The 17,397-nt window shown below is 39.3% G+C and overlaps 1 protein-coding gene across 2 annotated transcripts in view; it reads left to right on the top strand.

Annotated features, from left to right (window-relative positions):
• Positions 1-17,397, top strand: part of AFF2 (ALF transcription elongation factor 2) — a 307,896-nt gene that overhangs the window by 215,005 nt on the left and 75,494 nt on the right. For both annotated transcript variants that reach the window (XM_063416555.1, XM_063416554.1), the window contains exons 8-9: positions 3,909-3,960; positions 13,815-13,852. In XM_063416555.1, coding sequence (XP_063272625.1) covers positions 3,909-3,960; positions 13,815-13,852 — 90 coding nt within the window. The remainder of the gene's footprint in view (positions 1-3,908; positions 3,961-13,814; positions 13,853-17,397) is intronic.

Below are 17,397 nucleotides of genomic sequence, written 5' to 3'. Positions count from 1 at the left end.
GAAAATGAAAAACAAGCTGGGTGTGAGGTCCATGGGGTAAAGCAGCAGAGATTGTTGGAGTGATGGCCTTATTTCCATGCAGGTTTGGGGGTAGAAAAGGTTCCACCTCAGTGCCAGTCACCATTGGCATGGGCTGTGTTCCCTCTGCAGGAATATTGCTGCAAACGGGAGTAACAAGGGCCTCACAACTCAGGCTGCAGTGTACCACTTCTTTCACCCCAAAGACATTTATTATTAGAGTCCTGCCTGTTCTGGATTAAGTCTCATTAAGTTTCACAAGTTTGAAACTTGCTGTAACAGTCTGAGCTCTCTCTTTGATATCGAATGGAATAACTACTTGTAGCACAGAAATCTTAGAAATGGATTCCCATTTTACCAGAGATAAACATGGCAAGAAAAGACTGGCATGTCTGGTTAATATAATATAAATACAAATATATAAATAACACCACTGCCTGTCCTCCTTCCTGCAGAAGCACCACCTGTGTTTGCTGTGGTGTGGCTCAGATGGGATATGCATTTTGTACAGATGTGGTTTGACATGAGTGAGTTATTTTCTGGGCAGCTCGGGCTGAGGGAATTGCCCAGTATTCCCTTGGCTGTCTGCTTGCAGCACCCTCCTCCCTTTCCTCCATCCTTTCCATTCCCACCAGGATTTTCTCACGTTGCAGTGAGCCCCAGTGCAGTGGTGAACTGATCCCAGAGCAAATTAGACATGCAGAACTTTATCCTGTCCATGCTGCCTTTTAAACACCTCCTCCTTAAGGAAGCTGTGTCACCAAAAATGTCACTGAAAACACAGCAGATTGCCACAACCAGGGCAGGCAGGAATGCACAGCACAACCAGAAATCTACCAGTAATCAGGGCCTTATTCATTTATTAAAAGCATTTAAATACATTATACATTAAACAAAAACAACAAAAAAAAAAAGGATGCAGTGAAAATCCTCCTTTAAGAAGTGAATTATCTCATGTCTCCCAATCAAATCCTCAGCTGCTTGTTGACAGGATCCCAAATCAGCAGTGCACAAAACATCCACTGAACTCAAAAATCAGGGTGGGCTACAAGTCCCCTTTCAGTGTTCATGTTCTTCTTATTTATGGTGTGACTTTTACAGAACCCATCCTAATAAAACCCTTGTTCAGCCATTTGTCTAGCTAAATTTGTAATGTAGGAACAATCTGCTTTGGGAGCAAATTCATCCCTGGAGGAAGTGGGTATTGTAGTCAGTCAATGAGATTGCCCCTACTTACACCACAGATAAATGTGTTGCTTTGTCCCAACATTTCTGCTTTGCAATAATTTCACATTCCAAATTATAAACCTCTGAAAATTGTAGATTATAATGAATGTGCTGACACAACTTCAAGTGTTACAGTAAATGGCATTGCTCTAATAATGAAATAAAAAATCGTACTTAATCCTATTCTTTCCCTAAAGTGGTGTTTTGCATTAGCTATGGATGAAAAGACAAACAAGTACATGTATATTCAATAATAATGTCAGCTGGGTCAGAGAAGAATAAGAAATAAAATGAATTCATAACACCCCTGGAGGTAGCTCTCTGATACAGGCAGTTTTCTCTTTGATTTGCCCTCATTGGCAGCATTCATTGTAATTTTAACATAGCCTCCAATTTGGCCTTTATTAATAGCTGTCCTGATCTTAATAACAAATATTCTCTGTAATCTGCAGTCTGGGTGCTTCTGAGGTGAACAATTACACAGAGCAGAATAGATCATGTGGGTATTTAGAGGGACCTCTCACTCAAGAGTGCCTAATTTCACATTCAGACCATCCAGAGTGTTTTGGAGAGCTGTAGATACAGAGCTCCTCTGTCTCAGGGCTTTGAAGCTAAAATACCTTTCTAGATATGATAGTGAAATAGTCACCTTGAATTAAGGTTGCTGGCAATCTTAAAAAGTCCTTATTGGGCTTTGAGTGCAATCAGATGGTACTTGCTTATAAATGAGAGTTAATAGAAACATTAAACAGTACAAGCTACTGTGCCCCATGTCTTCAGAATATTAAGCACATTTTTAAATTGTGGAGCACCATCTAGTCCTCTGCATTCTGTAAAATATCACTTTTTCTAAGCAATACTCTCTGGGAGCAGGTTATTTGAAATGTTCAGCATTCCACATTTGCATGTACTGTGTATATTTAATTTATTTCCTCACTTCTCTGGCTACTATATATTTCTGGCTGATCCTATACTCAGTTTCTCTTTAATTATTCCATCTGCCAGAGGAGTGTGATGCATTTTAGAAGCTGGTTAGTTTAGTTGTTTAAGCTTTGAGTTTTGGAACTGAATGGGATGACATATTCTTCATTTAGCAGAATGGGCTAAGAAGAATTATATACTCCAAGTGATAAGCTTGGAACTGCTAAAGAAATGCCAAAATCCAATTTTTTCCCTCTCTCTAGTTGTCTAAACATCTATTAGTCTCTTGAAGGGAGCTCATAAATCCTGCAAATTTAGTTTCTCTGAAACCAACTCTAACAGTTGTCCTTCCTACTAATCATGTTTTATATCAATTTTATATTTTTCAATATTCAATAAACATGTCTTGCACTTACTGTACTTGTTAGAAAGTATCTGCAGCATGGGCTGTGAGAGGACAGTTATTAATCAGCCATTTCAGATGGCTGTAGGGTTAGTTTAGTAAGTGTATCCATTTATCTTTTTTATGTTTTCTTCTTTGTCCTTTCCATTTATCCAATATGGAATTTCTTTTGTCCTTTTTGGTTTATTTCTACTATGGTATGTCAAAAAGGAATTTAAAAGGAATTTAACACATAACAAATGAAAAAAAAAAAAAAGAACCAAAACCCAAACCACTGAAAGAAAACATACCACCCTTTGGGTTTCATTCATGAAAAGGTCCTTGCCTTATATCCACTTAAATCTGCATTAAAAAATAACAATAGAATTCATTATCTAGCAGTGATTCTTTAAAGCAGCGGATAATTTACACATTAAAGTGAAATGTAGGTTTAAAAGTAGGAGTGTAGGATTGAATTAGAGTGAGGAGTCAGGATGATCTAGTCCTGTATGAAAATCCCTGGGTTTCCTGGGGGGATTGTCCTTCTGGTGTAATGAGACTTGCAGATAACAATCAGGGGCTGTGGATAGATCAAGGCACAGCGATACATCGAGGATGGCACAGCCAGTAATGGCTCTGGGGAAACAAATGGATGTGTCTGCTAGATAAACAGCATTAAAAGTTTGTGCTCGTTGCCAAAGCCCAGGTCCCTGAAGATTAATAATCCCTGAAAAATGGAGTGTGGGGTTGGAATGGCAGCAGGAGGCTGCAGGGGTGGCTTCTGTGAGGAGCTGCCCCCATTTCCAGCAGAGCCAATGTCATCTTCCAGGACCTGCCAGCAGCCAGAGCCCAGCAGTGACAGTGGCAGTGCCTCTGGCAGAACAGATTTTAGAGAGGGAAGAAACCATCAGGGCTCCAAATGTCCTCAAATTTCCACATTGGGATCATTGTCCCCTCTTTAAAATTCCGTGTGTCGGGAGGCTTCCATGATTTACTGGTAGTCTTCAAACAACAACAACAACAAAAAACCTTCCTAAGAGAACATCCAATGATTGCTAGAGTTATTTAAAGGCTAAAAAATAAAATCATAATAATACAAAATCACAATAAAAAATCATAGATTTCAGTCCCCATCAAGGCAGAAAGGAAACAATAATTGCAATTTGCAAGCCTCCTGCCGTGGGTGAAGGAGCTGGGGCTGGCAGAGAGGAGGGTCTGTGATTTTGGTGGCTGCAGCCACCAAATTGTTGAATTGAAAAACAGTTTTTCCTTTGACTTTGCTGAGGTGCAGATTTGGACCATTGTACATAAAGTTAATTCATTAAATGTAATTCTGTATTGTTTCTCTGTTTTTTTTCAGAATGCTTGAGGATGATCTAAAACTCAGCAGTGATGAAGATGACAATGAACAGGTAAATACATCTAATATGAGTGCATAGACTATTTAAAATGACAAAGTTATTTCATTGGTTGGATCTTACTGTTTTTGCATGAAAAGCATTTTGGTGTGCTGCAGAATCCATTCGTTTAAACCTTGTTTGCTTCCTTCTCATTAGAGGAAACACTCTCAGACTGTTGTTTTCCTACAGTCATGGTTGTCTAGTGACTTAAGTAGAATTTTCAGAGTTCTGAATTCACAGTTTATGGGATGAAATCCCTTATCACTGCACACAAACAGGACAGCACCATCAGCACCATTCGTGTAGATTCTCAAAATTTTGTACTACTTAAAAATGTTTTTTTTTTCATACAATCATTTCAGTTAGAAAGTATTTTCCAAGATCATCAACTCCAACCCTTAACTGAGCACTACCAAGGCCAGCACCCAGCTCCCAATTTGGTGTCATCTGTTTCCTGACCTGTATCCTTAGGGATAAAATAAAGTAACTGGACACAAGCAGGCTGAGAACATTTCTTAAATGCCCTGCACTTCAAGGGAGCCTTCAGCTTTCCTGTGTACCCCACATAAGTATGGCTGCATCTCTTCTATTCGTATGAAAAATAGACAAAATTATACAGCTCACAGGTTTTTAGGTTTCCTGAGTGAATGACTGTGTCTGCCTTTACATTTTTGGCAGGTTAAAGCCTTGCAAAGCTGAGCAGCAGGATTCTGCTGCATCCCTCACTCATTACACTCCAGCAGCCTCTGCCACAGCTCTTTAAGGAGAGGGGATTGGAAATTGGAAGAAAAGTTGATCTGGCCCACTGGTCAGACACATAAACAACAATAAAGTAACTTCAAGGGCTTTTTCAACATAAATATTTTGCAGTCAAATGACCGTTGTTATTCAGGTGTGCACATGTGCTCATTCTGGCAGGGAGGGAAAAGATTAAAACTCTCAGCTCAAAACCATTCCAGCAGTTTGTGCAGCATTTCTATAAGGAAATGGAATCATTGTCTTTACAGTCTTCATTATTTTTTCTGGTATAAGCCTGCAGCCAATGTGAAGCATGAGCTGGCATTTACTCATTTTTATTCAAAAAACCCCAACTCAGTATGTAATAATCAAGTTTGTTTCCTTTATTTCTACTCTAATTTTAAGGAAATCAAAATTCTTTGAGAACAGTGGACAGCAGGGAGCCCTAGGATTTGTCTTTTCAGAATTGCTATGGACCCTTGAATTTTTACAGGGCAGCAGTGACACTGATCCATAAATGTGCTTGGATATCAACTTTTAGTGCAAGTCTGTAGGATGTGGGGAGAGTTTGATCTATCAGCCCCTGTTCTGAGACCAGCAGCAATCCATTTGTCAAGGTGGGAGATTGTTAGAAACTTGGCTGCAGGAAACAAAGCCCTTCTGTTTCCCTCCCTGACTCCTGTGAACGAGCACCCTTATTTATGAACTGTATTGCATTCACTCAGGGCTCTGTGGAGCCTCCTACTATTTCAGGTGTTGCAGATCTCCTTCCTTTCCTCCCCACTGCTGAGGAGGAGCTCAACACACAATGGTTCCAGTCAGTCATGTAACTGAGAAGCTGAGCTTCATTTCTGGATAGGAAAGGAGCTACCAGGTTGAATTTAATGAAAGGTATTTATTCTACAGATGGCATCAGCCAGGCTGTTACTGATTGTGCTGCCTAGTTTGGGCATTCCCTTTTCAAACAGAATTTTGAATAACTGGAAAATGCTCCTAAAAGTTATAAACATGACTTGGAGAACCCTCCTTAATGTAAGTGTTACATTTATTTTGGTTAAGGCACACACGATGATGGCCTGGCAACAAGAAAATGATGGAGGAGACTGCACACTTTAATTCACCCCAGAGGGCTTAGGAGGCTTCAGCAAGGCAGAGCTGACTGCAGAATGAACCTCCTAGTGCCAAACTGCTGCAAACTGCATGGAAACTTTGTGGGTTCTTTTCCTTTGAGCCTTCTGGCAGCTGTGGCTTGATGCAGGAATTGTTGAGTGAATTTCTTGGGGCTGCGACCTGCAGGAGGTGCAGCGAGATGTTCACTGCAGGTGCCTTCAGGTTTCAGGTCTGTGAAGCTTTGGGACCATGCAGGTCATTGCAGCAGGGTGTGAGACAGATTAAAGTGACAACTTTACAACAGTCACAAGTTAAAGTGACTCCACCCCAGCTGCAAACTCCTCCTGGCCCTTCCAGTGAGGGGCTGCATTTCCCCACCTGCACCTTCCACGTGTGAACACAACCACGGTGTGCTGCTGGCCAGGGGACACGTGCTCTGCCCCACAGACCAAATCCTGATTCTTGTGTCTCGTTGTGGGTGATTTGGGACTAAAGACACACAGAAAACGATCGGGTTAGATCTGGAATCAATTTTCATTTACAGCTGAGAAGCAGTTATTGATGCTGCGCTCACAGTTCGATAAAAGATCTGAAGATATAGACCTTGTGTTTCTCTTTCAATATAAGCAGCATAATCAGTGTCAAATGTTTTTACAAAGAAAATTGTATTGACAGTTTTATTAAAATTGCTGTCTTTAAAGTTTTAAGTTACCCACAATTTGACCTACTTGAACGGTTTTTAATATGTACGCTGACCAGCCCAATGGATTTTTATGTCACATATTTATAATATCAGCTACACCTCTGTTTAATGTATTATTTGAGAGGTACAGTTACATGGAAGTGTTGCCTGGATTTTGAACTCTTGTGGTGTTGTCACTGAGGGGAACTTTGGCATATGGATGGCACAGGGTGTTCAGCCTGGCTGCAGGAGGTACAGGCAGGGCAGATGCCACATGCTGTTAGTAAAACCAGGAGATTAAAAAGCATTTCAGAGATGCCAATATTAACACTCCTCTCTGAGGAGGGACACTGGCTTTATCACTCTGTTAAAAAAGCACATCAGAAATTAGGAAGAGTAGTGAAGATTTTTAATTAGTAGCTCGGTTCAGCTGGAAGAGCTTAGATAAAACACAGGTTAGTATTTTTGTTCTCTAAAACACCTCTGGATAATTCAAATAAGCTTTGAGCTCAAAGGCATCCAAATGAGTTGTGCCTGGATACAGTATTTTAAGTAGCTGTGGTGCACACAATTTTCTTTAACCAGCTCCTCTTTGTTCTTCTGCCTAAGGAGTAGTCCTGTTAACCTTTTAAATGTGTACTTAATTTAAAGCACATTGCTAGTGTTCTGTGTGTTTTTGAACCAAAGAAACTTTGATACTAGCTACAGACCTGCTCCATTTTCAGTATTTCGTGTATATAGTGGTTTTGGCAGAACAAATCAATAAGATGTTTTCCTTTTCTGCTTGATTTTTTTTGCTTCTCCCCTTAGTGATTGCCACTTTTCTAAAAACCCTAGAAACACAAGACATGCATGTAATTCATGGTCCTACCTTATTGTTTGTATTTTACATAAACATAATTCTTTTTTGCTAGGTTAGTATTAGGTAATTAAATTCAAAATGTTTGACTTTTTAGCTGAGTCTTAAAAGGTAATCAGCCATAGGCTGAGCTTTGAATTCTTATAATGCATGCTGAGCTTTCAGTGCCTTTATTCAAGTTAAATTTTCTAGAATTTATGAAGTTCTAAGGCATAATATGCCTTCATAGTATCATGTAAACACTTTTTAAGGTGCAACAGTGACCACTTTCCTTGTAACAATAGATATCCTTACCTGTTTTATTTTTTCCCATTTTTTAGCTGGATCCTGAACAAGCTGTTTACCTCCCCAAGGTTTCTCTACATTTCCATTTACTTTGTTATCAGCAGAAAGGCTGAAGAACAGCTCTTCAGTAATGACATCAATACTGCACACACAGTGAGAGAGGTCATCTTGTCAAAGCTATAGAAAAATCAGATGGATTAGGATGGAACTAGGTGCAAAATAACTTGGATAGAGTCTTTTAATGTAAACAGTTTATCTGTCATTGGGTTCCATTGAAATCCCAGAGTGGTGCAGCATCAGCTGTAGCCACAGCAGTGTGTTTGATAAAGAACACACATTCCAGAGTTTAAGATTTGCAGTCATGCTTTATAATTGTAGGGAAATGTTTTCATTAAGCCATTAATGAAAACAGAAGCTATTAGGATAATACAGTCATTCTCCAAACTTGTCAATCTCCAACCATGAAGAATCCTTTCATGGATATATGTCCCTTCTTGCTACCTCCATCCATTTTAATTGTAATTCAAATTATTTTATTGTGCACAACACTGGTTGAAACAACAATATATCAACTGTGTAAGTTAATACTCCAGCTTCTGTTAGGCAAATGTTGGTACTAAGAGATTTGATGATTGACATATGTAGGGTTATAATTCACATGGTAATGATGTAGGTTTGTGTCATTTGTTTAATATCAGCAGAAACTCTCATATTATCACCCTGAGATGTGGGCTGAGCTTTTTGGTTAATCCATTCCACACAACTGAATCCTGAAGGAAAAACAGTAATTTTTAAAACTGTGAGATGAGGAGGACAGCACCTTCTCCACTGTTTTTGGTCCTAGATGCAGTAACATTGGACTTTTTGTCCTCGAGGTGAGACTGACTGGGAACATCACACACAGAATCTCAAATGCAAGGATGCCAACTTCATGTCAAAGGCAATTAGCAAGAAAAAAATACAATCTCCTCTGTTGACATTAGGGGACAGGTAGAGGAGAGTGTAGCCAATGAAGTAAAGAGGAAAAAAAAGCCAAGGAGCACAACGCACATATTTAAACAACACATACTGATCCTTCAGGCCTTGGGGTTTGGCTTTCTGATTCCCAGCACAATTCTGGCTGGTTTGTTTGCTGCACAGCACGTTCTCTTCCTCCAGAGGAAGTCCAACTATATTTACACCAACTGCATCATCAGAGAATCAGAGCACAGTCGAAAAGTTGTGGTCCTCAGTTGGTTACTGAGGATCACAGAAAAGGCATTCTGGATAAATAATAAGCATTCCAAAACAAATTATAATCTAGGAGGAGATATAAACTATAGATATAAAACTCAACTAATGTGGAAAGTGCCTTTGTTTCCACTGTAGTGTTGAACTGAATCTCTGAGGAGTCTCTTCTATACCAGCAGCACAGGAGAAGGGTGTGGTGGGTTGTAAACCTATTTGTGTGGTCACTTGGCTGTTCAGAGCTGGTTAGAAACTGGGAAATAAACCTGAGTTAGAGCTGCAGGAGCTCATGCAAAAAGGAGAGAAGTTTGAGCATGAAGTCCTGCCTTCTTCTGCCAACACATTTGATGGCAAAAATGTTTTCTGTCTCACCCCAGGAGATGCTTTGAGGCTCAGCAATTGCCCTCTTGCCTGGGTCACCTGTGCTTCTAAGGGGCCATTCTTGGAAAAAAATTTTGTCTAATCTCACTTCCTCAAAATCAAATAGTTTTCAATGAAAATTATGGATTTTTCATTATGCAATGGAAAATACATCTTTTCTTTGGGTAGCAGACACTTCACCTATAACACTTCACCAAAAATACTCATATTGCAGATGCCAGCTATTTTATTTATTTCTTTTTGAGCTGTCCTCTTGTCAGTTCCTTCACCTCTCCTTTGTGATGTAGGAAAGTTGTACTGACTGGAATACTTTTTCTGCTTCATTCAATCCAAAAGCCAGTCAGGTAATTGATAGTGATGAATAAAAGCATCATTTTCACACTTTGCAGTCCTTGTTCACAATCTAGGAGCAGTTTGTGCTTATTCCTGTGTTTAATCTTTTGTGTAATAATTAAATACCTCTAACAAAGTAAGTTTGTGGGTAAATCCACACTGCAGAACAAGTACAGCACAGTGCAGGTGCCTCTTCAGGTAATGGTAAAACAATTAGCCCAAAAATCAGGTATAGGGGTAGGAATCATTCAGCTACAAGAATCAGGGTAAAACATCCCTGGGCAAAAATCCTCTGATGGATGAGCCTCTGTGTCTTACTGCTTTTCACACATTCCTCATCTTCTTCGTTCTTATTCAACACTGGAGTCAGCTGTAGAAATAAGGTCTTAGGGAGCAGAAGCACAATTATTGAGAGGCTATAATTGTTAAAAAAAAATCAGAAGAAAATTACAAATTAAAGTGGAATGATTGTCTGGTTCACTCTGACTTTCATTTTCTAATCATCCTAAATTATTTTAATGCATGTTTTCAAGCTCAAAATTAGCAAAGGTCCCATGATGTAATTTTCCTAACACCCATTGAATATTACATTATACCAGTCCAATTTCATTTCAGTCTTTGGCAGCAGCATCTGTCACTCAGGGCACATATATGGGGCCTTAGGGACCTCCCACCTGTTCTGTTTCTAGACAGCACTTTTAATACATGAAGTTTAGGAGTCATTGTGAAGTTAAAACCAGCTTCTTACTTGTAAAGGCCTAGGAATTTAAGGTAAAAAAAAATAACTCTTAAAACATGTTTGTCTTTGAAATGTCTTAAATTAATAATCAAAAGCTTGCATCGAGTCTAAAACAAATCCAACTCAGTCATGAAGATGAGAAACAGGAATTATTAACTGAGTAGCGAGGCTGATGGAGGCTCAATGAGATCATTTTGTTCAAAGATTAAAGGCGATGAACACTGAAATAGTTGAGGAGGATGGCTACGAACACATCTGACTAGAGCTGCTAAATTCAGTAATGATCAAAAGTTAATTATCAAAGCAGAGAGAACTACTCAACACAGACAATTTGAGTCAATAGCTAAGCAGCCGAGAAAAGAAGTAATTTGGAAGAAGTATTTTCCTATAATGAAGTTATATAAAAGACGTACATTTCAAAGAAACCTGCCTAAAACAAGATTGCATTCTTCCTGATCAGAGAAAAATAATTAGCTCTAATTGACAGACCTGCTGCACACCAAATATTTTTCAAACAATATGTTTCTGCATCAAAGCCTAATGTGTAGAGTTACTCAGTGTCACTTTGATTTTGCCTTCCTTTATCTTCTGCCACTGGGCATGCTCATGATATCGCAACAAATACGCTTTGAAAAATGAATGAGCAACACCTACGAGACAAATAAAAGCAGAAGGGCAAATCCTGCACTTCTTTCTCAGATGGAAGCCCTGACGTATTGTGTGGGGTGTTTAACACCACCGTGGCCCCACTCAAAGTGAATTCTTTGGCACAGGAAATGACCATTTTGCCTGATGGTTCAACATTAAACTGGGCTGGCATGTAGATTTTATGGTTTTTCAGTTTTGGGTAAGCATTGGTGTGAAGGGCACTGTTGCTCCAGCATGTGCCTTTTCTTAGGAGTTAGCAAAGTCCCTTTTTGTGGTAACAAATGGAAAAAAAAAGTGGAAATTCTCCATGTAAAAATTTAGGGAGAGATACGTGCTAGAATGTTCACGGTCCAAGAAAACAAAATACATCTATAATTCTTTCTTCCTGAAGCTGCTACATTTCTTTCAGGGTAAACTGTTGTGATCGACATAGCTAAGTGGTCAAAAATCAAACATGCAGTTTAGACTCTGCTCTTTAATATTCTGTGACTTTGACATTGCCAGTTCTCACTCCCTGAAATATCTTCATCTTCTTTAATCTTTCATGTAAACAGTTTAGCTCACACCATCACACATGTGCTCTCCAGAATATATTCTGCTGTACTTTGTATTAAATCAACTGCATTATCATTATTTACTTGTGATCCTAGACACTCTCCTCTCTGTTGGTTCCTCTTATTTGTCTGTATTTTGATACCTGGTTTTGTGTAGTGATTTTTTAATAATTCAGGGAAAAACCTTGATTTAAATGCAACTTTCATATGCTTGAACTCAGAATTGTTATAGTCCAGCTATTTGGTGTATATAGAAGAGTCAAGGAAAATACCACTGTACATCTGACATTGTGGAAATATGTTTATGAGCTTTAAGAATAATTTTAGTTTCCTGCAGGATGGGACTGAAACCTGGCTTTTAGTGGGAAGCTTGGGAAAAAATGTGATTTTTGATGGTGTTTCAGTTCATTTTACATGAAGCATTTGTGTGTTGTTGCATGGAGTTTATTACTTAGAAAATTTGTTAATAGCATGCTTCTGACTCTGCATTTGCACATAGCCACTGAAAAAGGGAGATTTGGAAGGGCACTACTGGAAAAGAGACACAATCACAATACCTCACTGTTGAGGCAGGGACCCCATTTCATCATAAACTTGTTTGAGAAGCCATAATTAGGCTTGGGTTTTTCACAATTACTTGTGCAGTCTGAAGTTGAGCATTTCCTGAGGTTTAAGTGTTTTAACTGTACAATTAATGTAATTGTACTACTGTACAATTAATATAATTGATTCCTATCATGCATTTGTTGATTTATTCTTTAGATGGAACATATAATCCAAATTATACAAACACATTTTTCTTTGCAAGCTGGGAGCAAACCCAGAGGATTGCTGTTGTACCACCCAAGCTCTCACAAGCTCTCATTCTTTCTCCCATATTTTAAACTCATTATTAGGGATTTCTATGGGTTTAAACACAGATATTACCTTTGCTATAATGGGAGGCAAAAGTGGCCAAACAGCAGGTATTTTGAAAAACTACCCCATCAGAGATCCCAAGGGAAAATTAGAGTCTGGCAAAACCTGGAACACAGTTGTGCAGATCCCAGAGGTTTCAAAAGTTTATCAGTTTTCATAAAGGATTTAATTTGTCAAGGGTTTATATGAGCATTTTTCTGAACCACTCATATTCACATTTCCTATGTAGGAACCATTTTATTTCCATCCCTAAGTACAGCAGAGGTTAAAGTTCCTCACCATAACCCTTCTCCTAAATGTCGGCAGGCTTTGTAAAAATACCTCTGGAGGTAATTAGGCACTAAAACTTTCCTTTCTGTAATGGGTTTATGGATCAGTTGTCTTAATTCTGCCTTTCACCACTCCCTGTGCTTGTAATCTCACCAACCATCTGACCACTTCCCACATTTAAATCCATCACAACCTCATTCTGCAAACACCGGGAGGAATTCCCCAAAACGATACGACAGCACCAGCTTTTCCTGCTGGTGGTATTTCCAACCCTCTTTAAAACATTATTTACCCTTTCTGAACAAAACAAGAGTGGGATGCAAGGTCGGTTCAGATTACATAATTATGCCAGAGGAGCATTAAAAGGAAAAAAAGTCTCCGCGAACGTCTCGAGCGGCTTAAGCGGTGTGATAGACTGGCGCTGCCCCCAGCTGTGTTGCTTAGCAACATTTTAATTCAAGAAGAATCGAAGGAGATGAAATCCCCGTGGAGAGGGAAACAGGAATAAGAGGGCCGTTGACAGATGATCTGAGTTGTTTCTTCTAATATACTGTGAAGATCACTGGCTCTTTTCATGAATGATAAATGGACTGTACACAGATCAATGGGTTCAGCAATAAACTGGAACCAGGCTCCATGGCTGAGGTGGTGCGGGCCGAGAGGCCCAAAGATTTACTCATTTAGATGATTTGGAGTGTGTTTTCTCAAAGGTTTCACGAGAGGAAATTGATCTGAACATTTGGTCATCTCTTGCCCTTTTCTGTTGCTGGTGAATAAAAACAGTTTTGGAAATGGAGTCCGTTCTTCCCTCTGTTTTTCCCTGTTGTTGTTCTTGCACCTGATAGGGACAGATAGCTTGTGACAAAGGGGCCAGACCTCCGAGTGGGAAATGAAGCAGCAGCCCTGAATGAGCAGTTCCTAAAGACTGGTGGCCATTAAAAATAAACAAACCCCACTGACATCACAAACTCAGGCAGGAGTTTCAGTACTATCTCTCTGAATTGTCCTTCAGCCCCAGCTCTGGGATGTCCTGGTGAAGAGCTCCCCATGAGCTGCTGCTTGCTTGCTTTGGTGTGGCTCTTGCTTAATGATTTGTTTCCCCCACCCCTCTTGTGTTTACAGGCTGCCGAAAAGACAAAATTGAGAAACATTCCTGTAAAGTAAGTTGTTTTTATATCCGTTTGAAAATGCAAGTTTAACCACATGGTTGTATACAATGACTAAAAAGACAGTAAGAAGGGTGATGAAGGAGATAATAGAATTCATGTTGCCCCTAATCATAGTAGTAAAAAGGTCAGTATCACTGAGGAAAGCTTTTGATTTCTCATGTGTCCCTAATGACTGCACTCCTCAAGTTTCATCCAGTTTCCATAAATTAATGTGTTGTCTACGAATAGCTGCCAAATAATCACAATCATACTCAATACATAGCACTTCTAGCCTTGGGGAGGTTTGTACATGCTAAAAAGATGATGATTTTTAATTGCAGTCCTCGAGAAGCTCTGACGGGGGAAATAAACTGGGAATGTGCCAAATAATTTCTAGACACATGGGAATATTTTGCACCTATGTTTCAAGGCTTTGCCATCCTGTTGATTAAGAGCTCTTTCTCCCTCTGTGCCTGCACCTCTCTCACACCATACACACATGCATGTTTCTGCTCTTTGCAGCAGGGCTTTGTGAAGGATGAGCAAGCTACCAGGGAGCAATTTCAAGGGCATTTTATGATAAGTTCTTAAATCTTAGGGCACTAGCGGCAACACTCAACCATATATCATTGAATTAAGAAAGTTGCTGTGTAGATGTCCTGTCTCTTTGAGAAAAGGCATTTTCAGTTAAAGCTAACAGCATCAGTTATTCTGCTTAAATAATGAATACTCCCGTCCTAATGGGCTCTTATGTACCAATAAAAACACATATTTTAACCTCAGTAGGTTATCATAGCAGTTTAACCACGTCCCAGTAACTGTATATTCCTGTTACAGACAGAGTTCTTATTTTTGTAGTAGTTTGCTGATCCATTTTAGACTGGAGTGGGTTTGTGTTTGTAAGAACATGCACTGACAGGACTCCCCAATCATTGTGTTCTAGCACACATAACAGAAGAGCACTGTTCTGTTTGTCACTTGGATTCCATCCTGTGTAGTCATTTACACCTTGCAGAGTGATCACAAAATGTGTGTGAACACTCCTTGGAGTGATTGGGCAATATGTCAGATGACCAGAAATCACTCTTCCTTTATGTTTCATTCAGTCTGATAAAAATTAGAAATAGGATCCAGCAGGGACCTGATAGCATGTGAAACTTGTAATAAGACAAGGGACCTGTCTTGCCTATAGGGCTAGTTCAAATTCAGTGCAAGCTGAATTAAAGTCATTGTTAGCTGGTGGTTGTTTTATAGAGAGTGAAATGAGCTGTGTTTTCACCTCACATTATACAGGATCCAGGAATTTCAAGGTGGTGAAATTCCTGGGGAACAGCTCCAAAATAATCATTTGTCATTCATATATTTTTTTTATATATATTTTGAGTCCAATTCTCAAGAATGACTCAACTGAATTGTGTCTTCCCACTTATAACAGAGACATTGAGCACTGCAGTTATTAAACATGTATGTGCCACTGATGCCAAATTAATTCACCAGAAAGATTTGGGAGTTGGGGGGAAAGGATGATTCAGGGTAAGTGATTTTTTTATAGGACTTGAGTAAGGGTAACATTTTGAGATGGAAGAAGGCCAGATGGGCAGTCTCACTCTTTCCACCTACATGTGTGCATTTCACCCTGTCATGTTTCCCTCAACTGGTTGTTTAACTTCTCCTTGACTATGTTCATGGTGGCAGCTTCAATTAGTACCCTAGGGGATCCATTATACATATTAATTACAGCATGCATAACAAAACAGCTGAAAAATCTGTCTAGTTTTGTTCAGTGACATGTAACTATTTAAGGTACCTGTATACAATTATGATCATATGCTAAGCTCTCAGGGCAAAAGAAAGAAAAGTGTCTTTAAGACAGCAGTTGTAGCCTTGGATTGCATTTATGTAAGTGTCAGAGCCACACTTAGTACATCTCAGGCTTGGCCAGCTTTTAGTTGCTGCTTTTGTAGCTCTCAAATGTCAAGGAGAATTTCACTTGAATTTTAATGTTCTTCAGCTATGCAAAATAAAGTTAGTAGCTTCCATTGTCATAAGGGCTGAAAGCTGTACAGATTCCTTCTACCATATGTGACTTATCACATACATTTTTAAAAACACATTTTTATTATTAAGACATATGTGATAGTACACTTCTGCAAATGTGAATTGCTTTTGGCTAAAAGCCATGCACTAATAAGTAGAGTTGAATCTAACTGCATTTGACATCTGCTATAGTATATATATTTTTTACATGTATAAATATATATATAAAATATTCGCAGTTGTCATTATCATAAAAAATTTCCTTGTTTTTACCTTATGCTGACATAGTTCTTGTGTACCAAAACTGAAAGCAGAAATTATTCCCTTTTAAAGATTGCAGGTTATATAAAGTCCTTGGACAGAGCCAATAGTGCCACCATTTAATGTATTAATTTAGGAGCATGACGAAGATTTTGTAGAAATGGTCTATTTACTTTTCATTGCTCAGTTCATTAATGTTGCTGCTGTAATGTTTGGTAGGAAGTTTACTGTTCTTTTATGTTCTCTTGAATCCCTCCAGCATTAAATAAGGCAGAAATACAAGGAAAGGGGGGAAAACAAGGAAGTTTTCTTTTTGCAGCTCAGTAATGCAGCTGGTTTGTCAAAGTCCAAGTGTGTGTTTGTGCTCAGAGCACCTCGTGGGGACCTGCTGGTGGCCCAAGTAGGTGCAGTGACATTTGGCTCCTTCAGAAAGAAGCCTTGGCTTCAGTTCTGTGGTGCTTGTGGTACTGGAAGGCACAAGGCATCCTCAGGACTCATCTTTATGTATTGGTGGCATCATCTGACGTAATGTTACTATAAATAAGCACCCAGAAAATGGCTAAGCAATCTCTGGATATGCAGAACTGATTTTCTGTGTGTGTGAAAATAGTGTAGTTAGCTTTTCAAAAAGCATAAACCCCTTTTCTGTCAGTGTATGACGCCAAGATGGGCCCCAGAATTGCTGAATCCATTACATTTAACTGATTTATGCCCTCCTGACCCTGTTATGTAAGGAGCACTTGCTTTCTCCCATTGGGTTTATCCATGTTTACACTTGATGTCTGTGGTACAAAAGAGATTTCCTGGATTTCCTACATGCTTATTTATTTGCTGGTCCCTACCAAGCCGTTCCTATGTGTATGGTGACATGATTTAAACAATTTCACCCTGTGGAGGGTTTATGACTTCTAAAGCTGTTTTCTGGAGCTGTTACATGAGAGATGGTTTTGAATTAGGGCACATCCAGAGGAATTAATCTTTTATATACCCAGTTATTTGATGCAAGAAGGGGAAAAAAGTGATACCATTAAAACCCCACAATAGCTTTGTTCTGAAATGCAGATTTCTTTCCAAACTTGTGTAGACAATGGGAGCTCACATCAGCATAAAACTTAAAGGATTGTTCATGTTGACTTGGATCACTGGTCCTGAGGTGGGTTGAGCTGCAGGATGCCCCCATATCAGAGATATTCTCCATAGGGAGTACCCTCCCAGCTCCCTGCACACAGCATTTTGCATTTCCAGAAACACACTTGCTG

The sequence above is a fragment of the Prinia subflava genome, chromosome 20 (assembly GCF_021018805.1).
Source record: "Prinia subflava isolate CZ2003 ecotype Zambia chromosome 20, Cam_Psub_1.2, whole genome shotgun sequence".
Classification (NCBI taxonomy): Eukaryota; Metazoa; Chordata; class Aves; order Passeriformes; family Cisticolidae; genus Prinia; species Prinia subflava.
This window is presented reverse-complemented; position numbering and strand designations above follow the sequence as displayed.